The sequence below is a fragment of the Cervus elaphus genome, chromosome 18 (genome assembly GCF_910594005.1).
Source record: "Cervus elaphus chromosome 18, mCerEla1.1, whole genome shotgun sequence".
NCBI classification, from domain to species: domain Eukaryota; kingdom Metazoa; phylum Chordata; class Mammalia; order Artiodactyla; family Cervidae; genus Cervus; species Cervus elaphus.
The window spans coordinates 34,273,530-34,300,710 of NC_057832.1; the positions used below are offsets into that span (position 1 = coordinate 34,273,530).

At 37.8% G+C, this 27,181-nt stretch overlaps 1 protein-coding gene across 2 annotated transcripts in view; it reads right to left on the bottom strand.

The window, feature by feature from the left end:
- The window catches only part of CRPPA (CDP-L-ribitol pyrophosphorylase A), a 435,402-nt gene that overhangs the window by 296,787 nt on the left and 111,434 nt on the right, over positions 1–27,181 (bottom strand). For both annotated transcript variants that reach the window (XM_043872970.1, XM_043872969.1), the window contains exons 4-5: positions 18,318–18,422; positions 14,394–14,439 (exon numbers count right to left, since the gene is read on the bottom strand). In XM_043872970.1, the coding sequence (XP_043728905.1) occupies positions 14,394–14,439; positions 18,318–18,422 (151 nt within the window). The remainder of the gene's footprint in view (positions 1–14,393; positions 14,440–18,317; positions 18,423–27,181) is intronic.

The window sequence follows — 27,181 nt, forward strand, 5'->3', positions numbered from 1 at the left end:
GCACCACCAAACCAACTTTACAACAAATGCTAAAGGAACTTCTCTAAGCAGGAAACACAAGAGAAGGAAAAGACCTACACAAAATAAACCCAAAACGATTAAGAAAATGGTAATAGGATCATACATATTGATAATTACCTTCAATGTAAATGGATCAAATGCAAGAACCAAAAGACATAGACTGGCAGGGAAGATGAAAACATATGCATGGATGCACCTCCACTTACCACATCACTCTATTTAACCCCCTAAATTGTATAGAATTATTTTATATTGCTAGGTTAATCATGTTTTCATTATGGCTTACAACTGTAATGATCTTTTAGGTTTTGTATCGCTATTGATTGTGAAAACTGATAAATGTTTTCTACTATTGTGATTTGTGCTTAATGCAATAATCGTATCATGATTGGTCAAAAGAAAATAATAAGAGTATTACTAAAGCTATCATTTAATAGAAAAATCTGTAATCACTTTTTAAAATCCAGAAGATATCAGAATTATTTTGGAATTTTTTGAAAAATACAAATGCCCAGATATTGGTTTTTTCCTCCAAAGCTCCAGATGTGTTTCTAATGAGCAGCTATGTTTAAAAACAACTGGACTATATGATGATTCTTTACTTGTACCTAGTTTGTTTCACTTTTTCTATTTCATACTCAGCACTCCCATTTCATTTAGTTTATGTCTTCCAATTTCTCCGTCTCTTTTTTTTTCTTTTGATCTTCATTCTCAAGCCTTTACCAAGCATAGTAGAAAAGATTTTGTACATATAAACACAAAATATATATATATACAGAAGATTTTGTGTGTGTATATATATATATACACACACACACAAATATATATACATATATATGTGGTACATACACTATATATTTTAGAAAACTTATGAATTTTTGCCCAGCTAAAAATTTATGATATTTTGATTCTACTTGACTTAGTATGAATAGAATGCTACATTTCTAAATTATATTCCACTCAAAATTTTGATGTAATTCCATGTATTTTGGCATCTAGTATTACTGCTAAAAGTCTAGAAAGTTTATCACCTTAATGATAAAAAAAAATTTGAATGAGGCCTGAAACTTCCAATCCAATTCTGAGAATATAAAGACATATTATGTTGTTAAAAAAAAAAAAAAAAACAGGAAATTAACATGGCATGCAGTATTACTAACCAAAATACAGATTTAGTTCAGATCTCACAGGATTTCATGCTAGTGTCCCTCATTTGTTTCCATGCCTTATTCAAGACTCCACACTGTATTTAGTTCAATTCAGCAGCTTTGGCTTCATGCAACAAATGCCGGTAAAGTCTGTTTGCATTTTTATTTTTATTCTATTACAAATATTTTCTAATTTTCCTTGTTATGACTTCTTAGGTATAGCCCTCATTTAAAAGCAGACATTTAATTTCCAAATACATGGAAATTTTAAAAGTATGTTTGATATTAATTTCTCATTTTGATACTAATTTATCATTTAAATGGTTTCTTCTCTGCAATCACCCTCTGAGTTTTTCCAGTCTTCTAACTTTATTGAGGCTTTTAATGGCTAAATCAAAGATCTAACTTAGTAAATGTCACATTGCACTTTAAAACATGTGAGTTGTTTTCAAATATCTTTTGATATTGATCTCTAACATAATTCCACAGTAATAAGAGAATGGATTCTGTATGATTTCAATACCTTTAGACCATGAAATTTGTGCACCTGGTCTTATGTCTCTGGATATGCTCCAGCGTCTCCTAGTTTATAGTCTATGGGAACTTGAATAGAATTTGTATCCTACTATTGTGTGAAAATTCTATAAATCCTAATTATGTTGAATTGGTTCATAATGCTTTTCAGGTCTTCTATATTCTTCTACTCTGTACATTCATTCTATTAATCTGAGAGTTTGACATTGAAACTACAATTAAAAATCTTAGTTAATCTACTTAAAACAAACAATCTTATATACAGTAGAACTATATGTAACTTTGTTCTGTATTTTCCAAGTCTCCTGTAAATGCGTTATATTTTCATAATTTAAAAAATAAAAATGATAAAAAGAAGCAAAAAATATATAATAAAGGTATGTGTAGAATAGAAATGCTACATTGTGAAAGGGAGCTACAGAAATTTCACTTTACCATTTTAAGTTCTTTGTATACTTCTAATGCTACACAATGATTCAAACTAATTGATAAAAACTAATACATGAAGCATTCCCATAACTTAGTATTTCTAAAATTCCGTGATTTAGGAGGCAAAATCTTAAGTGTAGCCATCCATAGAGCAGTGGTAATTACTGATTTAATGTAGTTTGATTAATTATACTGTTTTCTAAAACATATTTTAAGTATTTTGAAGCAAAGTTGAGGGAAAAGTATATTTACTGATTTCCCATATAGTCCCTGCCTCAAACATGCATAGCATCTCTTATTATCAACTAACCACCAGAGAATGGCACATCTGTTACAGTTGATGAACCTACACGGACATAACAAAATCATGTGAAGTTCATAGTTTACATTTATGGTTCACTGTTTTTGTTGTACATTCCATGGTTCTATGGGTTTGAATAAATCTATGCATGTACCGGCTACTGTCCATGGGGTTGCAAAGAGTCAGACATGACTGAGCAGCTAATGCACATGCACACACAACATGTATCTATCAAAAAAAAAAAAAAACACAGCGACTCTAATCAAAGAGAAATGTTCACTTCCCTCAGAAGTTTAGACTTCTCTGAGCCCCCATTTGCCCCTTTGTCGATGTTACTACTGCCACATGATTGCGTGTGGCACTGAAACGCTTGTTGAGTAGGAGCAAAGTAAAAAGGAGAGATATCGTCACTCCCCAAACACTGGGAAATTCCTTTCCTGCTTTTCTTTTCTTGGAGCTCTGACAACTCCAATGGCCACTCCTGGATTTTGGGCTACCCTGGACCCAGAACAAGACACAGAAGACCGTGACATAATTCACTGCCAGTTAGGCAGCACTACAAATTCAGGTTTTATTCATTAACCCACCTTTACTATTTACTTTGAAGCGTGAAACAGCTCTTCTATGTATTCTGTCCAAGTTTTACAGTGTCATTCAATAGGAGCAACAGAGGGAAGTGATCTTGCTCCATCTTACCCAGAACCAGAACCTTGCCTGCACTTTTCTTTCTCAGTTGTATAAAAGTAACATTGCTTCTTACAAGCAATGCCACCTTAGAGTCAATGAATCATGGTAGAAATGAAATACCTGGCTACATGCCTCCCTAATCTCACAACAAGACCACATGCTGGGTGACAGTTGCTTAACAACATTGTCCACGTTATACCAAAATAGGAGAGACTATCTAAAGCTTTAAACTTTGAAAGCAAAGTCACACTGTCTCTCATGTGCATACTTAATTCAGTCAGTTCAGTTGCTTAGTCATGTCCGACTCTTTGCGACCCCATGAATCACAGCACGCCAGGCCTCCCTGTCCATCACAAACTCCCAGAGTTTACTCAAACTCATGCCCATCGAGTCGGCAATGCCATCCAGCCATCTCATCCTCTGTCGTCCCCTTCTCCTCCTGCCCCCAATCCCTTCCAGCATCAGGGTCTTTTCCAATGAGTCAGCTCTCCCCATGAGGTGGCCAAAGTACTGGAGTTTCAGCTTCAGTGTCAGTCCTTCCAATGAACACCCAGGACTGATCTCCTTTAGGATGGACTGGTTGGATCTCCTTGCTGTCCAAGGGACTCTCAAGAATCTTCTCCAACACCACAGTTCAAAAGCATCAATTTTTCGGCGCTCAGCTTTCTTCACAGTCCAACTCTCACATCCATGCATGACCACTGGAAAAACCATAGCCTTGACCAGACAGGCCTTTGTTGGCAAAGTAATGTCTCTGCCTTTTAATATGCTATCTAGTTTGGTCGTAACTTTCAGCAAGAGTTAATAGTCCCCAGCAGGACCCTAAATCAGATGCTTGTGTGCATGTGTGCTCAGTTGCTCAGCTGGGTCTGATTCTTTGCAACCCACCAGGGTCTTCTGTCCATGAAATTTTCCAGGCAAGTGGGTTGCCATTTCCTACTCCAGGGGATCTTCCTGAGCCAGGGATCAAACCTGCATCTCTTGTGTCTCCTGCAGTGGCAAGCAGATTCTTTACCACCGAGTCACCTGGGAAGCCCAAATCAGATGCTTAGAGACTTAGAAAGTAATGTAAAAATCTCAGCTGGGTCACTAGGTCACATGTAGTAGAGAAGACAACACTGTCAATACCAAAACCAAATAAGCATTAATCAAAGCCTATAACGATATAAGGGCTTCCCTGATGGCTCAGACAGTAAAGAATTTGCCTGCAATGCAGAAGACCCGGGTTCAACCCCTGGGTCAAGAAGATCCCCTGTAGAAGAGAATGGCTACCCACTCCAGTATTCTTGCCTGGAGAATCTCAAGGACAGAGGAGCCTGGAGGGCTACAGTCCATAGGGTCACAAAGAGTTGGGCACAACTGAGTGACTTTCACTTTCACTTCACATAATGACATAATATAGAGAAACAGCTCAGAAGGTCAGCTGTCTTTTTTGCAGAACCCTTTAATGCTACAGCTACATATTATTAACTCCAAGAGGAAGAAGTGAAAAAAGACATAGAGGTCCTTCCAGCAGACGATCCTCCTCTGCCTCCGTTTATCTCTTTGCTCTCCCAGGAGTTGATAGTAGCAGCTGCTGCTGCTGCTAAGTCTCTTCAGTTGTGTCCGACTCTGTGCAACCCCACAGACGGCAGGCCACCAGGCTCCGCCGTCCCTGGGATTCTCCAGGCAAGAACACTGGAGTGGGTTGCCATTGCCTTCTCCAATGCGTGAAAGTGAAGTCACTCAGTTGCCTCCGACTCTGTGCGACCCCATGGACTGCAGCCCACCAGGCTCCTCCGTCCATGGGATTTTCCAGGCAAGAGTACTGGAGTGGGTTGCCATTGCCTTCTCCAGATAGTAGCAGAGAAGAACACTAACACATTTCCAACCCTCCACCCTGGAGGTGCATCAAAGGACTCCCCTAGCATGGCATCTGGAATGCCCAATTTTTCAATGTATCACCGCTTCATTTGTCCAACTCTTTTGAAATTCTCTCAAGTTTCGATCAAGTTGTAAGTACAGCAGAATATCATCAAAGCTTTCAATCCCCCAATTTAGTGTGCTTTGCAAACTAGAACTTAGCCCCCTTTTGTTAGGACATACAGTTTAACAAAGTGTATTCATAAACAATATCTTTTCTAACTAAAGTTCTATATAGAAGACATAATATATGAATCTCAAAGCTTACAAACCTGGCCAAGATCTAATTTGTAGCATACTCATCTTCTAAATATTCTTCTAACTGCTCTTGAGTATTAGCACTCTTGGTATATATAAAGTATCAGGTGTTCCTTGAAGGGTTAGAAAACAGGTGCAATTTGGAGTCTTCATTCAAATTCATAAAACAGTAATACATAAAATCTTTAATATACACAGCTTCCTGGATTACTGTTGTTATTGTTCAGTCTCTAAGTCGTGTCCAGCTCTTTTGTGACCCCATTGATTGTAGCCGGCCAGGCTCCTCTGTCCATGGGATTTCCCAGGCAAGAATACTGGAGTGGGTTGTCATTTCCTTCTCCAGGGAATCTTCCTGACCCAGGGATCAAACCTGCGTCTCTTGCATTGGCAGGCAGATTCTTTACCACTGAGCCACCAATCCTGTTTACTGTATGACAAACACACCGACACATTAGTAAAGAGGAAGAAATACCTAGACATATGCTTCCGCTAATTAACCATGAATAGGGACTCATAAGTGCCCCGGATGGTGTTTGTATTTTACAAGAAAATTTCAAGCACAGTGGTGAAGACAGAATACTAGATTAGTTCTATAAGCAAGTGGACAAAAGATCCAGAAGTCAGTCTTCAAATTTCTTGGAAACATCTAACATGATGATTTCCATCAGGATTTATCCACTATATTGACCTCTTCAGTCGAAATATTAGTGTAAGTAAGAAATAACTAAATCAAAATAAATAAATAGGTAAGTAAGAAACAACTAAATCAAACCCCAAAATAGTCATTTCCAAAAGATGTCAAGCCCTAATCCATTAAAAGTGAGGGCAGGCATTTTCTACTCTCCTGTTCAGCCCACTGAATCAAAAACCAATCTTAGAGGCTATTTTTGGTCTCACATGAAAAATTTTCAAGTAGTCTTAAACAGAATCACCATTGCTGAGCAGTGAAATACCCATCTCAGTTCTACCTGTACATTGATGCCTAAGATTTCTTTGAACACCTTGCTAGAGGAAGTTTTTAAAACAGTAAAAGCAGGAGGCAGTCAAGCAAGGAGAAGCAGTCATCAAGTCATGACCAGGACAAGTGGACAACAGGGACAGTAAATACAGACTGGCGAAAGAAAACCCAGAGACCCACGCTGAAAGGTCAAAACGGTCTTCTCAAAGTTAGCTTTCCGGTCAACTGTATGTGCTTTACATGGAGAACAACGGTATGCAGGCAGAATTTTTAAACACACTTTATATCAGATCTTAACCACATTTTTAAGTGAGTCACTGAATATCAAATGAAGTTTCTTACCTTGCTTCTGAAAATAAAGAGCAGACATGTGACATCTTATCTCTTGCACATTTTCACATACAAGGATATTACTTTTTTCCAAGTAAATGATGCAATGCTTTTCAAAGTATATATTCTTTCTTAATTAAAAGAAGTAAATTTAAAGAAAATGCAATTTTCTAAGGCTAGTGACTCATCAGGATGTATATAAAATATATTATATTATTAAAACACAAATATCATGCTTGCATTTTTTGTTATTTTTTTTCCTACCTACGTCAGAGTTAAGCATAACTGCCTGGCTTTTGTCTGTTATCAAGCCTTATTTATCTGGTCACTTAATACCTCATTGTGACCTTAGATATTTAATATGACAGATTTACTTGCTTATGCTTGAATTAGCCAGAGCTAATAACAAATTAAGGAAACTATAAAGTTAAACAAAAAAACAAACTCTACTTTCTCTAATCTTGACCCAAATATTTAACTTTCCAACTTACATTTTTTTCCAGTAAATTCCAAAGAAAACAAACGGCTAGTAAATCATACTGCAGACTTCTTGTTCTTACTAATTAAATCTTGACGCCAATGTCCTTACAGATTCATGTAAGATACAGTCAGAGTACTATTTAAGACAGTAAAGAACAAAAAGTGTATTATTTACAAAGTAGTTATGGTATTAATGTGAAAATTTGGAAAATGAAATATCACTGTCAAAAGCCAGACACATCAAAAACTACAGTTTCCATGTAAATCTTAGTTGTCATTTTGCATTATCCAAAAAGCATAGTTAACAATACAATGGCGTCGTCATTGACTATTTAGCAAGAAAAACCTGATGGGGACGTACCACAGATGTACAAAACTGATTTAAAGCTTTTCATCTTTGCAGTTTGGTTGAAAAGATTTGAAAGTAACTATGCACTTGAGAATGTCATTATTTTAAATGAAAATAATAAAGAATCACTTAAAAACAAAAACATTAGTTTCTCCATATACATAAAGTACACGTTGTGACACTAGGAGTCTTCCTAAATCTCAGTAACACTGAATCAGTTTTATTCACATGTGATTTGATGTTATCCCTTTCAGCCCCAGAGCCAATTTAAAAGTATATTTAGCTTCTTTCAATGGGTAAGCACAGAAGAGTTCAATTGCTTGCCAACGTGTATGATTTCTTCAAAAACCTGTATGAAACATAAAAAAGCAGGCATATGGGGATTTACAACTTGACTGTGCATAAATACTTGTCATTGAAATAAATCACCTGCATCAGTGATGTTGAAAATAAAAATTTTCATAATAAAGTCTAAATTTCTGAACGAAAAGGAGATACTGTAATTCCAAGAAATCAATTTCCTTTCAAATACAGTGCTTAGCAAATGGAAAACATTATACAGCTTGGAAAAGATGTGAATTTTTATAGATATTAATATTAATGTTCATAAAAATATGAATATTACTATTTAAGGTAATATTAACTAAAGTCAGTTAACCATGAAATGATCATCAATTTTTTTTTACCTATTCTCTCCACTTTTAGATAAAACACCATAAGGCTTCTTTATAGCACTAGCTTACTTGGGTTTCTATAATCATAATCAGGAGAGAACAAAACACAATTATTTTTAAAACACTCCAGCCATAAAATTAAAAAATATTAAAAGATGTGATCAAGGATGATGGTAGAAAATAAATGCAATCTTTTAGTTAGAAATCCCTTAGGGGCTTTCCATCCTAGAAAATTTTAACATATTGAAACTTTTGCCATGATATGGTCAGTCTATTCGGTCAAGTGTGGGTTTGGGGCTATTTGCCTGGTATATGCAAATCTAGACAGAATTACTGCTGTAATCACTTTAATAGTTTGAGTAGGTCTGAGCAGGCAGAGCAGGGTGGGCGGGCTCAAGCAGCTTGTGTGACAAAAGTTCAGTATCTCTTTAAATGGCTGTTTAAAAACCTATCAGTCAATCTACCTATCAACCACACTAATCCCTAGAAAAGTTTATATTTTAAATTTCACACACAATAGAAGCCTAAGAGAGTTAAAATTAAAGAACAATGACCAAATCCAATTCTCTACCGCAGAAGAAGGAGTATTAAAAATGCTTTGTTTTAAATAAAAGTAAATTTGTGAGTCACTATACATTTTTCAATGCTATGTTGTCAAAGACTGTAAAAGAAATGTCAGAATACTACTTATATATGTTTCCTATTATTGAACAGTTCACTATAAATGGAAATCCACATAAATACACTGACAGTAAAAGAAATTAAGTTTAAAAAATAAACCTTCTCTAATAACATAAGTCAGATTCTGAGACTTGCTATAAATCACAATTTGAAGATTTCAGTATCAAAGCTTGCCTGAAGTTAGTTACACCAAAATTTCCAAACTGAAAAGATGAACTTGAACAAGAATTAAGAAGGACCAAAATATACATGTTGTTTCAGTGACAAGTCAATCTAGGAGTAAAAAATACTCTTGCTAGTTATGACATTTATCCTAGAAATGTTTTATAGGATAAACACCAAAGTTACATCAGAATATAACTCCAGTAATAATTGGTATTAAGTCAAAAAAAAAAAAAAGCAGCACAGGAAAGACAACTTACAAAATACTAGGTACTCATACCACAGTTCCATCCTAGAAGAGGAAAAACTGTATGGCTTGGTGACGGGTGTTTATCTTACTAGAATTAAAAAATGAAAGAAACAATCCCCAAATCTGAAACTGTTACTCTGATTTTGCATTTTAATGCTTACTCTTTCTCTAGTCAGGTCTAGAAATCTACCATTTCAATATTATCTGCTTTTCCCATACTCTTAGAATATTACTGTGTGCTTAGCATAGAACTAAGGGACATCTTTAGTCTCAATTGGGGGGTCATTCTTCATCAGGCCAGCAAAAGATAAAATTTTAACCCAACAGAACCTGAATTGGGCAGGCTGGATTTTATAAACCATTTGCTGTACCCACCAATTTTTTCTTTTTTTTTAGTTGCTCAGTCGTGTCTGACTCTTTGTGACCCCATGTACTGCAGCTCTCCACGCTCCTCTGTCCATGGAATTCTCCAGGCAAGAATATTGGAGTGGATGGCATTCCTTTCTTCAGGGGTTCATCCCAACCCAGGGGTCAAACCCAAGTCCCCACTGCAGGCAGATTCTTGATGTCTGAGCCATCAGGGAGTCTGTATCCACCAAAGAGAGATAATGAATTCAGTACCCACTTCAGTGGTCAAATGTGAGTAGGTACTTGACTCAGAGGTACCAAGTGACCGTGTCCCAGAATAGAGTCAGGCCTAAGCTGAAGGGAGAACTGGGATTCACTTATGGATCTCATTCTTACTATGTGACCTGGAGGAAAGTGCTTAGTCTCACTAAGTTTCAGTTTTCCCATCTACAAAACTAGGAGCAATAATATCTACATTAACAGCATGACAAAGAAAAAAAAAAAAGAAATAACATTATAAAACACCTATAGAAAATAATATTATGAAGCACCTAGCATGAGTGCTAAAAACATTCTGGTATTAAATCTTGACAAAAGTTCATACACTCAGATATTTCACCTATTTTAGAAAAGAGAAAAGATACACTAGAGTTTAATATGCCTCTTCTGGGAGCAGGACAAGTGAGGTGAAGTGGAAAGGAAGGGCCAACTATCCCTATAATTTAATGTTCTTAGATTCTAAAGAAAAGTACCAGTAAATTTGGTTCAACTCAATGTTAACGGAGAGAAAAAAAGAACAGACATTCTTCACACCCTCATTAAATTACATCTAAGAGAGATTCACGCAAAGTTACAGTCAGTGCTAAAATCCAGAAAGTTCTTGAACATTTAAAAAATTGATTTCATATATAAATTTTATGGCAAAATGAGTCCTAAACTTGAGGAGCTTCCCCCATAGCTCAGTGGTAAAGAGTCAGCCTGCCAATCCAGGAGACACGGGTTCAATCCCTGTTCCAGGAAGACCCTACATGCCATTGCTCAACTAAGCCCATGCGTCACAAGGCTGGGAACCACAACAAGAGAAGCCACTGCAGTGAGAAGCCCAGAGCCCGTGCTCTCCACAGATAGAGAAAAGCCCACACAGCAATGAAGACCCAGCACAGCCAAAAATAAACAAACTATTTTTAAAAATGAGTCCTAAACTTGAACTGGCTGGGGCTTCCTGGTCATTCTTGCATTGAACATAAATACTGATGAATTATATACAAGTTTCATTATGCAGTAAGGTCCCAAATCGTCCTGGTGATGTGATATAATGTATGACATACAGCAGTAACTTCTAAAAATACGCAGTAATCAGAATTCCGACATATATGTAGCCCAAGAATTTCAAAGAAGAAAATCTGACTAGTTGAAACAACCATATTACTTACAACATTGAGTTCATGGAGAAGCAAGACATAATACATATAAAAAGCTTTAAACAATGCCTTGCACAAAGTGAGTAGCCAATAAATGTTATGTCTACAAGTACCTAGAAAAACACTTTGAACATTGACATGGAAAGGCAACAGGTAAATGGGTAGTCCACTATAAACCATACTGTACTTTAGAACTTTTAAAAAAAAAATCTAAGAGTTTCCCTCCTCCTATATTCAGATGTATTTCTACTATCAGGCCTCAGAAATGATGTTAGCACAAGTCATGAAGGCAGGTAGCAATCTCAGGTGAGCCAACAAACATTTGAAACTGACAGTGTGGTAAGATCTGAAGTTCTAAATACAATAAAGGTTATTTTTTTAAAAAAATCAACTATGAATGACTGGAGAACAGACTAGAAGAATGCTTTTGGAAGTTAACGTACAAACTAACGGGCCAGAGTTTTTGCTAAAATGCAGATTCTGACTTAATGTGGCAGAGCCAGATGTTTTGTATTCAAGATCTCTGGTAATCAAAACTCTACTGGTCTAGAAACCCAAAGAGAATAAGAAGACCCTTAGCAGTGGTCCTCAAAGTGTACAAGCAACATCAGAATCTCTTGAAAAATTATTAGAAATGCAAATCTTTAAAGAATATAAGGAGAATGTTCTCTAAATTATCTGTTTACATACAGATTAATTTCTCTGAGAATTGTCATTTAGTCGTTAAGTCGGGTCTGACTCTTTGTGGCCCCATGGACTGCAGCATGCCAGGCTTCCCTTTCCTTCACTATCTCCCTGAGTTTGCTCAAACTCATGTCCACTGAGTCAGTGATGCCATCCAATCATCTCACCCTCTGTCGTCCCCTTCTCCTACCCTCAGTCTTTCCCAAGATCAGGGTCTTTTCCAATGAATCGGCTCTTTACACCAGGTGGCCAAAGTATTGAAGATTCAGCATCAGTCCTTCCAATGAATATTCAGGATAGATTTCCTTAGGATAGGCTAGTGTGATCCCCTTGCTGTCCAAGGGACTCTCAAGAGTCTTCTCCAACACCACAATGAAAAATCATCAATTCTTTGGTGCTCAGCTTTCTTCATGGTCAAACTCTCACATCCATACATGGCTCCTGGAAAAACCATAGCTTTGACTAGACAGATCTTTGTCAGTAAGGTGATGTCTCTGCTTTTGAATATGCTGTTTAGGTTTGTCATAGCTTTCCTTCCAAGAAGTAAGGGTCTTTTAATTTCATGGCTGCAGTCACTGTCCTCAGTGATTTTGGAGCCCAAGAAAATAAAATCTGTCACTGCTTCCACTTTTCCCCCTTCTATTTGCCATGAAGTGATGGGACCAGATACCATGATCTTGGTTTTTTGAATGTTGAGTTTTAAGTCAGCTTTTTTACTTTCCGTTTGCACCTTCATCAAGAGGCTCTTTAGTTCTTCCTCACTTCTGCCACTAAGGTGGCAATATCTGCGTATCTGATGTTATGGATATTTCTCCCCGCAATCTTGATTCCTGCTTGTGATTCATCCAGCCTGGCATTTTGTATGGTGTACTCTGCATATAAGTTAAATAAGCAGGGTGATAATATATAGACTTATCATACTCCCTTCCAAATTTTGAACCAGTCCGTTGTTCCATGTCTGGTTCTAACTGTTGCTTTATGACCTGCATACAGGTTTCTCAGGAGACAAGTAAGGTGGAAAAGTAGAATACTAGAACATGTTAACTAAATAAAACAATTTCTCTCTGCAAACAATTTCCAAAACTAAAGCCCCTGCAATTATACTTAAAATGTAGGCTTTTACATGATAAAGCCTGATGTTGATATTAATAATATGTAGGTGAAGTACTGAAATGTGTAGAACCCTCACTGAACCATTTACCCACTCCTTGCAAAATAGATCAGTGCCATTTTACGTAGGTAATAGAGATAAGACTTTGTAAAGAAACCAAACTAAGTTTTTAATTTCCTTCTGTTGAGAATATAACCAACTACATCAAGGTTTAGGCAACTTCTCCAGAGTCATGTTTATACATTGCCTGACTCATATGTAAATATATGTCAACATTTTGATTTATAGCTATAGATCATCTGTTCGCATACACACAGATGCCCAAATCATTATATTAATAGTTTGAAACACAATACTGTTAAAGCACACAAAAAAAATAAAGATAAAATACAAATACAGAATGTCTCACATAGAGAAGAGATTTCAGTTTTCTGAATGTGAAGCCAGATGATTGCCAAGTAGGCTTTGCATAAAATAAGATTTAAAAAAAAAAATGTTGCGTTCACAATTCCCACTCAGCTTTTTATTTTTTTCAACTTTAATCAAGGTCACATCTCAGTCGGTATCTGAGTACATCATTCTGTCCTTAATCTAGTTTTGTAGGAGTAAATTACAAACAGATTGTCAAGTACCACACTTGCTTCGGTACTGGGGGTGGGCCCCTCTGATTTTGGCTAGGACCATACACACATACACAACAACAACAGTGCTGCCCGGAGACAGACGATGGTCACAGCGGGGGACGGGAGGGAGAGCAGAGTGCCGCTGGCGTCTAGGAAGTAGAGATCATGCAACGACTATGATGCCAAAAACAGTTCCCTGGACAAAGAAGTACCTGGCCTAAGACGCCAATAGTGCCGAGGTTAAGAAACTGTGATGTAAACTGTGGAGGTTGCAAAAATACAGAATGAACGCATCTCATGCATCATCATTACATTCCCAGCACAGCGTCAAGCACATTTAATAAACATTTATTGATTATGAAATAAACCACTTCTGTGGTTTATTGTCATTGTCAAAACTAAAAGGAATTAAAAATCATTCAGGCCAATTTCTCTTTTTCAGAAAAATTTTTCTCTGGCAAAAGATGTTGTCTAATGTAATGTGTTGGCAGTGTTGAGAGGAGATAGTTTTCTGAATAAAAACAAAAGACATTTACAAATTAAAATGTCAGTTTTCACTTCTAAAATGTCAACGTCACCTACTTTTCTCAGATCAATAAAATATTTCCTTCATAAAAGTTAAACCAATGTAACATAAAGCATGTATGATAGTCGTTCAGTCGTGTCTGACTCTGTGACCCCACGGACTGCCGCCTGCCAGGCTCCTCTGTCAATGGAATTCTCCAGGCAAGAATACTGTCATTCCCTTCTCCAGGGGATCTTCCCAACCCAGGGACTGAACCCAGGTCTCCCACATCACAGGGAGATTCTTTACTGTCTGCGTTACCAGGGAAGCCCCAGCATAAGTCATAATAAGTGATATTTCAAAGCAGGAAATAAGATAAATGTAATTATTTTTCAAAAAAAAAAAACAAATCACAGACCTCCCTGGTCTATAGGATTTATATTTCTGAGAAGTCAGGGCTTTAAATCGCCATGAGAAATTCTGAACTGGCTTACGGTTTTGAAACACAGGAACTGACAGTCACAAGGCCAAACATACCCTTAATAATCGATTCAGCTGCATACAGATCTCGTCTGTAGGTCACCTAGAGGACAGATAAACTTCATTAGATTTAACAGAGTAGAAAGGAATGTTAAAGCAATAAAATAATGCCCCCAAGGAAATTCTTGATTTTGGAGAAACCATAAACACACAATACTGACAAGTTTTAAATTATAACAACATCAGTTTATTCAGAAAAAAATATATTTTGCTTCTACAAATGCTTGAAGACCTGTTTTTAAATCTTTAAGTAAATTAAGATGCTGTATGGCAGTTACTACCAAAGTCTTATTAATATAAGTATCATATAAAAAAAAGTGGTAGTATTTACATATAAGTATTAGAATTACTGTTTAACAGTAAGGTTTTTTGTGGGAGGAAAAAAGGAAAAGAATATATTTTAAAAATTACCAAATTGCATGTTCAGTTGAAATGAGATGATTCTCAAAGACCAATTCACAGTGAGGGTCTTCCTTCTGAATTGAGTTTATCTGTGTACGCCCAAATAAGGCTCACCTTTCTAATATTTTTATTAATACGTGACTGACAGAGAGAGCCTGGAGGCTACCACCATGAATGTAAGAACAATCATGATCTTTGCTTAAGAACAAACAGCCTCTTTGCAATTATAACCAATTCCTTGAATATAACCTGCCATGGTTCTACAGCAGATAGTGCTCAGACCGCATGCAGTGAGCTCAGGTACAGAGCATGTCCGATGCATTGCACTGCAGAACTGCTTTTCCTTCCTCACAGAACTGAAGAACAGAGTAAATAACTAAATCTATTAGTAAGTACTCTAGGGTCTTAGGAGCTTATCATTCAAGTGCTCAGATGATTATGATGCCAGTGTCTCAAAACCCACTTTGAGAAATAATTAATACCTTTTCATATCAATAATTTGGACAATTTTTCTCCAGATTATCTCCAAACTAAACTTGTACAAAAACTGTTCGGCTAAGTGGTTCACAGTACTTCTTTCTACCCAAATAGGTTTCCCTGCTATGCCTAGATCCTGGCAGGTAAACCACCCTGGCCCAAAATCTGTATCTTACAACTTAGAATGTAGTAGCTGACTTGTATGACAAATGGAAATTTCCTCAAGTAGTCAACCAATCTATTAAAATCAAGTATGACATTGTTAAATTATCTCTAAAACAAGCAATGCCAACCAAAACCAGTACTATAGTTACTAATCCAAAATATACCTCTATTATCTGGGGGAAAAAAGTAGAAAATAGACACTTAAAGCTTCAGACTATGTATTTTACTAAATTAAAGACTGTATTGATCTCATTCACTCATTCAATAAATATTTCTCAAATACTGCCACATCACAGGTCCTGTTCTAATGGCTGGAATAGAGCAATGAACACAGTGAGCAAAACTCAACCTGCAGAAACAACATTTTAGGGATACATTTTTTTTTATAAAAATTGAATAAAATATATTTGTTTCCATGAAAACCCAAAGTTAACTAGACAGCTGAAATCAGCACTCAATATTTGCAATTTAGATGAGAAAAGGTTTCTTTTCCCCTTTAACTGCCTGCTATGTAAGGTAAACTCAAAACAGTAATTAATGAAAAGATGCCTAATTACTATAGCTGGTTTTTCATTCCTTCCTGCTTTCCTTGAGGAATATAACTGCATTCCAAATTTAAACAGAATAATTATGAAAGTGCTTTATTCTTTTTTTCAACTAAATCTATCTTAACAATGGGGTTTTTAAAATAAAGAAAACTTGGTCTCAAATACTAAAATGACATTTCTAGCATACTTGCAAGACAATGCTTATGCGCTGAAATCAGTCTTAAGAATAAATATATATGTATTACTACCCAAAGGTCCTTGGGTACTACACTAATATTCAAAAAGAAACGATATAAAGACAGACAGCTAAAATTCTGTGTTTTTTTTTCTGGCTACACTGCACAGCTTGCAGGATGTTAGTTCCTCAATCAGGGATTGAACCTGCACCGTCAGCAGTGAAAGTGGAGTGGAGTCCTAATCACAAGACTGCCAGCAAATTCCCCTAAAATTTGAATTTTTTTTTTTTTGGTCTACATTTTCCTATTGGCTATCAGTTCAATTCAGTCGCTCAGTCATGTCCAACTCTTTGCAACCCCATGGACTGCAGCACACCAGGCTTCCCTGTCCATCACCAACTCCCAGAGCTTGCTCAAACTCAGGTCCATTGAATCAGTGATGCCATCCAAACATCTCATCCTCTGTCACCCCCTTCCCCTTCGACCCTCAGTCTTTCCCATCATCAGGGTCTTTTCTAATGAGTCACTTCTAGGGAGGAGGGGGACACAATTCAACCCCCAGCACCATCTGTGAAATGACTCAGCAAGGGAATGAAGAGAAGCACTTGGAAAGGCCAGCTTCCACTCGGTCCACTGACATTTGTCGCACATACAATGGAAGTAAGCTCCAAGGTGTGAGGACTAAAACTGTGATTCTGTGTTGCTGGTGGAAGCAGTGAAATTTGAGACTTAACACAAAAGACACTGAAATACATCTATGGAGTGAGTGGAAAATGCAAAGAGCTTTCCTTCTACCTGAAGACCTGAGGGTGCTTTATACATTTAAAGAAGGCTCAGAATACCCATGAGAAACAGATAATAACACAACCCCCTCAAAAAAATGAGCAAAGAGGCCAGAGGGTGTTGACATGTTACTAGCAATAAATGTCTTGAGGTTTCATTTATTTATTTTTACCATAGCCTGTAAATTAAGTTTAGCAGATCTGTAGTGATGTGAGTCAGGATCTTTCACAAAACACCTAATCGGTAATTACCCAAATCCTCCCAATGAATATGTGTATCACTATCTGTCATATACAGAAAAAAATAAAAATAATAAAATGTTGACCTGATGGATTGACATTTGGAAACTCTTAAAAGAGCAATAATACTGCATTAATTTTCTCCACCAGGCAATAAATCAGGCATGTCAATATCCTGTAATCTTGTAACAATTTAAATATGTATGAGACAATCTTAGCATGTAGCAAGGCCCATCACATGATTGTACAAAATACCTAACACATAGGGCTTCTTTTTGTTTTTATGTCAATGAAGAAATATGCTTTTGGATTCATATTAGCTCAGAATTAGGATGAATGTTTACTAGCCAGATTTAGATGGATGCTTTATAAAGATTTCATCCACTATTTCCAAAGGAGCAGTACTTGTTCAAAATTATGATATGACCCTACAATTCTGTTTCAGAATACATTGTTCCATTTACCACATTTCTACCCAATGAAACATAGATGAGTCATGCTGAAAAGCACTCCAGCCTCAACAGAACATGCAGTATGATAATGCTACGACCACTTCATTCCTCCTGAAGAAAGAAGTCTGTCATGAAATCAGTCAAGCCTGACCACAGGAAAGAGCACAATGCCTCTTGGAGGTGGTGAGTTCTTCCAGACCCCTACTGGGTCAAAACCACTGCAGATATGTGTTTCAATAACACATTGAGTTGGCGCTACCATCCTCGGGACTGAGAGGCAATGTCACTGTGAGAAGCAGAATGGCGCCCTCAGTCCAGCTGAGAGTAAGGCTGCACAGTAAATCATTACACGCCAAGAACATACACAAAAGTTGTGAACAAAACACTCTTACTGCCTAAATGGGATCTGTCTGAGTAAACTATCCCAACATGAATTTTCTTGCAACCAAGCAACAGAAATGATACCATAAATTTGATGGATCAGAAAACCCACTGAGACTCTTAACACCTTTAATGTATATGTACACACATACTTTTATTCCTGGAAATACTGTTTCAATATGAAGCCAAATGTTTTTAAACTTCTCTATTTTCTAAAGCCCCTGGAAAATGTCAGTACTTGCAGAGTATGTCTTCAGGAATGACACATCAACACAGAGGTAAGTACCAACTTCCTTACCTTCCAGAGGTCAGGGGATCCTTCCACAAGTTTTGCTTTGATATGACTGTATTTTAGAGCCAAATGCAAACACTCAGTTCCAAATTCCAAGTCATAGTCACTACACTGGATAGGAAGAAAAAAGAATTAAGAAGTTAAAATATAATATTAAATAATCTTTCAATTTCATAATAAACTGCATATAGAAAAGAGCCTAGAAAATTCACAAACTCTTTAATTAGCTACTGATTAATCAAGTTAGATTAATCAAGTTAGATTTGCCCTAAAAGCCAAATGAAACCAATAGAAAATAGAAATGTTGCAATCATGTTTTTAACTTCCTGAATAGTTTCGGTGAAAGTTGCTCAGTCATTTCCGACTCTTTGAGACCTCAGACTGTAGCCTGTCAGGCTCCTCTGTCCATTGGAATCTCCAGGCAAGAATACTGGAGTGGGTAGCCATTCCCTTCTCCAAGGGATCTCCCCAACCCAAAGATTGAACCTGGGTCTCCGACTTTGCAGGAAGATTCTTTACCATCTGAGTTCAGATGTCAGATAAGTACAAAACTTTATTTCCTTTGCTCAAAAGCTACATTTCCCAACATATTTGTAAAATGCCTAAAGGTATGACTGAGGATTACCATATTAGAACTTAATTTAACAAATATACCTATCCATAAAACCCCAAATCTCTTATATTTATACCAAAACACTGGTAGGTCACAGCTTCTTGATATCTTAAATAACAACAGATCTTTTTAAATGATATATTTTGATTCTGAACATGGAACTATATCAGTCTTCCATTATGAGGAAAAAAAAAAAAGTGAATGCCTATCATATTTAGTAAAACATAAACAACATTTTTTAACATTTCAGGCAGAGCCATCCAAATGACCAACATAACACAATTAAATGATGGTCACTGGGTATCTATAATGTCCAAGGTTTAAGTACCAGCATATAAAGATAAATAAGACATGTTTTGTGACCTCAAGGAACTCAGGTTTAAAAGAGGCTGATCTATAACAAATATTTTGTAACAGAATGTGATAGATGGAGCATTAGCAGAATATTTACAAGTAGACCAGGAGATACAGTTTTTAATTCTATGTAAGGGTACTAGGGAAGCCCCATTAGAGGAAATGGTCTCTGATCTCATTTTAAAGACTTAATAGGGTGGTTCTGGTGGTTCAGTGGCTAAGACTCCACACTCCCAATGCAGGTCCCCTGAGTTCAATCCCTGGTCAGGGAACTAGATCCCACATACTGCAACTAAGACTTGGCACAGATAAATAAATGAATAAATATTTTTTAAAAATAAAATAAAGACTGAAAAAAACTCAAGGATAGGAATACCTTTCAGGCAAAAACTGCCCAACAAAGATACAGACATTGCAGACATCCGCTGGATTTGCATTTTACCAACAGCACAACCATGACTTACCTGATGGTTCAGATAGTAAAGAACCTGCCTGCAATGCAGGAGACCAGGGTTCAATCCCGACACTGGGAGATCCCCAGAGAAGGAAAAAGGAACCCACTCTAGTATTCACGCCTGGAGAATCCCATGTTCAGAGGCAACTGGCAGACTACAGTCCATGGGGTCACAAAGAGTCGGACATGACTGAGAAAATAACACACACACACACAAGAGCATATCCATATAAGACAGACTGCAGCGAGGCAATAAATATGAATATGACATTTAGAACCATTTGCCAATCTTTACTTTATGGAAATTACAAAACCTACATTTTATCAATTTGTGAAGTTAATAATATAACAAGAAAATATAACCATAACATATATACCATGGGTATATATAGAGTCCCAAATTAACCAGAATTGTTTCAGTTTAAACTGCTATTCTTATAAACATAAAATGACATTTTTAAGAAATGTCATGATTTGTCCAATATATGATATAACATGACATTGAAAATTTAAGAAATTCCATCTTTAATATACTATTATCAACACTTCAGTTCAGTAGCTCAGTCAGGTCCAACTCTTTGTGACCCCAGGGACTGCAACATGCCAGGCTTCCCTGTCCATCACAAACTCCCAGAGCTTACTCAACCTCGTGTCCATCCAGTCAGTGATACCATCCAACCATCTCATCCTCTGTCGTCCCCTTCTCCTCCTCTTAGGTCCTTGCCGTTTCTGTCCTTTATTGAGCCCATCTTTGCATGAAGTGTTCCCTTGATATCTCTAGTTTTCTTGAAGAGATCTCTAGTCTTTCCCATTCTGTTGTTTTCCTCTATTTCTTTGCATTGATCACTGAGGAAGGCTTTCTTATCTCTCCTTGCTATTCTTTGGAACTCTGCATTCAAATGGGTATGTCTTTCCTTTTCTCCTTTGCCTTTAGCCTCCCTTCTTTTCTCAGCTATTTGTAAGGCCTCCTCAGACAACCATTTTGCCTTTCTGCCATTCTTTTTCTTGTGGATGGTCTTGATCACTACCTCTTGTTCAATTTCCTGAACCTCCATCCATAGTTCTTCAGGCACTTTGTCTATCACACCTAATCCATTGAATCTATTTGTCACTTCCACTGTATAATCATAAGAGATTTGATTTAGGTAATACCTGTAGCTACATACAAGTAAATTATGCTTTAGTAAACTTTACCTGTCTCCTGAGAAACCTGTATGTGGGTCAAGAAGCACCAGTAACAACTGGACATGGAACATCAGAGCAGTTTAAAATTCGGAAAGGAAATAAAAAATTCAGAAAGGAGTACATCAAGGCTGAATATTGTCACCCTGTTTAACTTATATGCAGAGTACATCACGAGAAACGCTGGGGTGGATGAAGCACAAGCTGGAATCATGACTGCAAGGAGAAATATCAACAACCTCAAATATGCAGATAATACCACTCTAATGTCAGAAAGCAAAGAGGAACTGAAGAGCCTCTTGATGAGGGTGAAAAAGGAGAGTGAAAAACCTGGCCTGAAACTCAACATTCAAAAAAACTGAGGGGGGAGGAGCCAAGATGGCAGAGGAGTAGGACGGGGAGACCACTTTCTCTCCTACAAATTCATCAAAAGAATAACTGAACGCAGAGCAAACTTCGCAAAACAACTTCTGATCGCTAGCTGAGGTCATCAGGCGCCCAGAAAAGCAGCCCATTGTCTTCGAAAGGAGGTAGGACAAAATATAAAAGATTAAAAGTGAGACAAAAGAGCTAAGGACGGAGATCCGTCCCAGGAAGGGAGTCTTAGGCGGCATTGCTTGGGGTAGGGTCCGGGCCTGAGTGCCCTGAGGTCAATCGGAGGGAGCTTCTGTGAGTTGCCAACTTGAACTGTGGGAGACCAAAAGAGAGAGAGAAAAGTAACCGGCCCGAACACACTGCTGGCCGTTCGCAGAACAAAGAGACCAAGAAAGTCCAGAGAAGAGCTCGCAGGCTGCGGACCGGCCCAGCCCCGCCGGAGGCAGGAGGCAGGGGGGAGGGGAAGGTCGCGGAGAGACACAGGGCGCAGGCACCCGACCGGCGCGGGCGGGGACTGGGGCTGGGGACGCGGAGGGCGGAAGGCGCGCGCACCCGACTGGCGCCAGCGGAAACTGAGACTGGGTCCGCGGAAGGGAGTGAGTGTGCCACACCTGGGGAGAGTGCTCCCACCAAGCCCCTGGCTGCCTGGACCGCTCTGACGGGGAAGGCACAGAGAGCAGGCGCAGCTTTTCGCTCCGCGCTTTTGTGGAACACCCGAGGGCTGGAACCTCGCGCAGCGCGGGCCGCGCTCCATATAGAACAGCCGGGAGCCTGAGCAGCGCAGACGGAGAAAGCAGCGCCAGCCCCTCCCCGCAGCGCCAGCCCCTCGCCGCAGAGCGACGGAACTAGCTACCTGATTAAGAGTCCACCTCCGCCCGCCTGTGTCAGGGCGGAAATGAGGCTCTGAAGAGACCGGCAAACAGAAGCCAAATAAACAAAGGGAACCGCTTCAGAAGGGGCTGGTGCAACAGATTAAAATCCCTGTAGAAAACACCGACTACACCGGAAGGGGCCTGTAGATATCGAGAAGTGTAAGCTGGAACGAGGAGCTATCTGAAACTGAGCCGAACCCACACTGACCCCAAAAGCTCCAGAGAAACTCCTAGATATAATTTTACTTTTTTTTTTCTTTTTTTATTTTTTCTTTTTTCTTTTTTATCTTTTATTTTCCTTTAAAATTCCCTATTACTCCCCCATCACTCCTTAACTTTCATTTTCATAGATTTTCACGATTTTTTTAATTAGGGAAAAAAATTTTTTTTTTCTTTTTTTTTTTTTCTTTCTTTTCTTTCCTTTTTCTCTTCTATTTTCTATTTTTCTTTTTCTCTTATTTCTTTTAAAGTCCTCTAGTACTCCTCTACTACTCCTTAATTTTCATTTTCAATACACTATAACCTTACAAAAAAAAAAAAGAAGAGAAGCCCTATTTTTAAACCGAAGATTATTCTCTCCCAATCTTGACTCTCTGTTTTCTACCTCAGAACACCTCTATTTCCTCCTTTCCCCTTCTCTTCCCAATCCAATTCTGTGAATCTTTGTAGGTGACTGGGCTACTGAGAACACTCTGGGAACAGACAGCTGCGTAGATCTGTCTCTCTCCTCTTGAGTCCCCCTTTTTCTCCTCCTGATCATCTCTATCTCCCTCCTCCCTCTCCTCTCCTTCATCTAACTCTGTGAATCTCTCTGGGTGTCCCTAACGGGGGAGAATCTTTTCGCCATTAACCTAGAAGTCTTCTTATCAATGCTGTATAGTTGGAGAAGTCCTGAGACTACAGGAAGAATAAAACTGAAATCCAGAGGCGGGAGACTTAAGCCCAAAACCTGAGAACACCAGAAAACTCCTGACTACATGGAACTTTAAGTAATAAGTGACCGTCCAAAAGCCTCCATACCTACACTGAAACCAACCACCACCCAAGAGCCAATAAGTTTTAGAGCAAGACATACCACGCAAATTCTCCAGCAACGCAGGAACATAGCCCTGAACGTCAACATACAGGCTGCCCAAGGTCACACCTAACACATAGACCCATCTCAAAACTCATTACTGGGCACTCCATTGCTCTCCAAAGAGAAGAAATCAAGTTCCACGCACCAGAACACTGACGCAAGCTTCCCTAACCAGGAAACCTTGACAAGCCAATCGTCTAACCCCACCCACTGGGTAAATCCTCCACAATAAAAAGGAACCACAGACCTCCAGAATACAGAAAGCCCACTCCAGACACAGCAATCTAAACAAGATGAAAAGGCAAAGAAATACCCAACAGGTAAAGGAACATGAAAAATGCCCACCAAGTCAAACAAAAGAGGAGGAGATAGGGAATCTACCTGAAAAAGAATTTAGAATAATCATAATAAAAATGATCCAAAATCTTGAAAACAAAATGGAGTTACCGATAAATAGCCTGGAAACAAAGATTGAAAAGATACAAGAAATGTTTAATAAAGACCTAGAAGAAATAAAAAAGAGTCAATTAAAAATGAATAATGCAATGAATGAGATCAAAAACACTTTGGAGGGAACCAAGAGTAGAATAACGGAGGCAGAAGATAGGATAAGTGAGGTAGAAGATAAAATGGTGGAAATAAATGAAGCAGAGAGGAAAAAAGAAAAAAAGGATCACAAGAAATGAGGACAACCTCAGGAACCTCTGGGACAATGTGAAACGCCCCAACATTCGAATCATAGGAGTTCCAGAAGAAAAAGACAAAACGAAAGGCCATGAGAAAATACTCGAGGAGATAATAGCTGAAAACTTCCCTAAAATGGGGAAGGAAATAGCCACCCAAATCCAAGAAGCCCAGAGAGTCCCAAACAGGATAAACCCAAGGCGAAACACCCCAAGACACATATTAATCAAATTAACAAAGATCAAACACAAAGAACAAATACTAAAATCAGCAAGGGAGAAACAACAAATAACGCACAAAGGGATTCCCATAAGGATAACAGCTGATCTATCAATAGAAACCCTCCAGGCCAGAAGGGAATGGCAGGACGTACTGAAAGTAATGAAAGAGAATAACCTACAACCTAGATTACTGTACCCAGCAAGGATCTCATTCAGATATGAAGGAGAATTCAAAAGCTTTACAGATAAGCAAAAGCTGAGAGAATTCAGCACCACCAAACCAGCTCTTCAACAAATGCTAAAAGATCTTCTCTAGACAGGAAACGCAGAAAGGTTGTATAAACGTGAACCCAAAACAACAAAGTAAATGGCAACGGGACCACACCTATCAATAATTACCCTAAATGTAAATGGGTTGAATGCCCCAACCAAAAGACAAAGATTGGCTGAATGGATACAAAATCAAGACCCCTATATATGCTGTCTACAAGAGACCCACCTCAAAACAAGAGAAACATACAGACTAAAAGTGAAGGGCTGGAAAAAAATATTTCATGCAAACGGGGACCAAAAGAAAGCAGGAGTCGCAATACTCATATCAGATAAAATAGACTTTCAAATAAAGGATGTGAAAAGAGACAAAGAAGGACACTACATAATGATCAAAGGATCAATCCAAGAAGAAGATATAACAATTATAAATATATATGCACCCAACATAGGAGCACCGCAATATGTACAGCAAACACTAACGAGTATGAAAGAGGAAATTAATAGTAACACAATAAGATTTCTTTCCTTCTAGTGGGAGACTTTAATACCCCACTCACAACTATGGATAGATCAACCAAACAGAAAATTAACAAGGAAACACAAACCTTAAATGACACAATGGACCAGCTAGACCTAATTGATATCTATAGGACATTTCACCCCAAAACAATCAACTTCACCTTTTTCTCAAGTGCACATGGAACCTTCTCCAGAATAGATCACATCCTGGGCCATAAATCTGGTCTTGGAAAATTCAAAAAAATTGAAATCATTCCAGTCATCTTTTCTGACCACAGTGCAGTAAGATTACATCTCAATTACAGGAAAACAATTGTTAAAAATTCAAACATATGGAGGCTAAATAACACGCTTCTGAATAACCAACAAATCATAGAAGAAATCAAAAAAGAAATCAAAATATGTATAGAAATGAATGAAAATGAAAACACAACAACCCAAAACCTATGGGACACTGTAAAAGCAGTGCTAAGGGGAAGGTTCATAGCATTACAGGCTTACATCAAGAAACAAGAAAAAAACCAAATAAATAATCTAACTCCACACCTAAAGCAATTAGAGAAGGAAGAACTGAAGAACCCCAGGGTTAGCAGAAGGAAAGAAATCTTAAAAATCAGGGCAGAAATAAATGCAAAAGAAACTAAAGAGACCATAGCAAAAATCAACAAAGCTAAAAGCTGGTTTTTTGAAAAAATAAACAAAATTGACAAACCATTAGCAAGACTCATTAAGAAACAAAGAGAGAAGAACCAAATTAACAAAATTAGAAATGAAAATGGAGAGATCACAACAGACAACACTGAAATACAAAGGATCATAAGAGACTACTACCAGCAGCTCTATGCCAATAAAATGGACAACTTGGATGAAATGGACAAATTCTTAGAAAAGTATAACTTTCCAAAACTGAACCAGAAGAAATAGAAGATCTTAACAGACCCATCACAAGCAAGGAAATCGAAACTGTAATCAAAAATCTTCCAGCAAACAAAAGCCCAGGACCAGATGGCTTCACAGCTGAATTCTACCAAAAATTTAGAGAAGAGCTAACACCTATCTTACTCAAACTCTTCCAGAAAATTGCAGAGGAAGGTAAACTTCCAAACTCATTCTATGAGGCCACCATCACCCTAATTCCAAAACCAGACAAGGATGCCACAAAAAAAGAAAACTACAGGCCAATATCACTGATGAACATAGATGCAAAAATCCTTAACAAAATTCTAGCAAACAGAATCCAACAACATATTAAAAAAATCATACACCATGACCAAGTGGGCCTTATCCCAGGAATGCAAGGATTCTTTAATATCCGCAAATCAATCAATGTAATACACCACATTAACAAATTGAAAGATAAAAACCATATGATTATCTCAATAGATGCAGAGAAAGCCTTTGACAAAATTCAACACTCATTTATGATTAAAACTCTCCAGAAAGCAGGAATAGAAGGAACATACCTCAACATAATAAAAGCTATATATGACAAACCCACAGCAAGCATCACCCTCAATGGTGAAAAATTGAAAGCATTTCCCCTGAAATCAGGAACAAGACAAGGGTGCCCACTCTCACCACTGCTATTCAACATAGTGTTGGAAGTTTTGGCCACAGCAATCAGAGCAGAAAAAGAAGTAAAAGGAATCCAGATAGGAAAAGAAGAAGTGAAACTCTCACTGTTTGCAGATGACATGATCCTCTACATAGAAAACCCTAAAGACTCTACCAGAAAATTACTAGAGCTAATCAATGAATATAGTAAAGTTGCAGGATATACAATTAACACACAGAAATCCCTTGCATTCCTATATACTAACAATGAAAAAACAGAAAGAGAAATTAAGGAAACAATACCATTCACCATTGCAACAAAAAGAATAAAATACTTAGGAGTATATCTACCTAAAGAAACAAAAGACCTATACATAGAAAACTATAAAACACTGATGAAAGAAATCAAAGAGGACACAAACAGATGGAGAAACATACCGTGTTCATGGATTGGAAGAATCAATATTGTCAAAATGGCTATTCTACCCAAAGCAATCTATAGATTCAATGCAATCCCTATCAAGTTACCAACGGTATTTTTCACAGAACTAGACCAAAGAATTTCACAATTTGTATGGAAATATAAAAAACCTCGAATAGCCAAAGTAATCTTGAGAAAGAAGAATGGAACTGGAGGAATCAACCTGCCTGACTTCAGACTCTACTACAAAGCCACAGTCATCAAGACAGT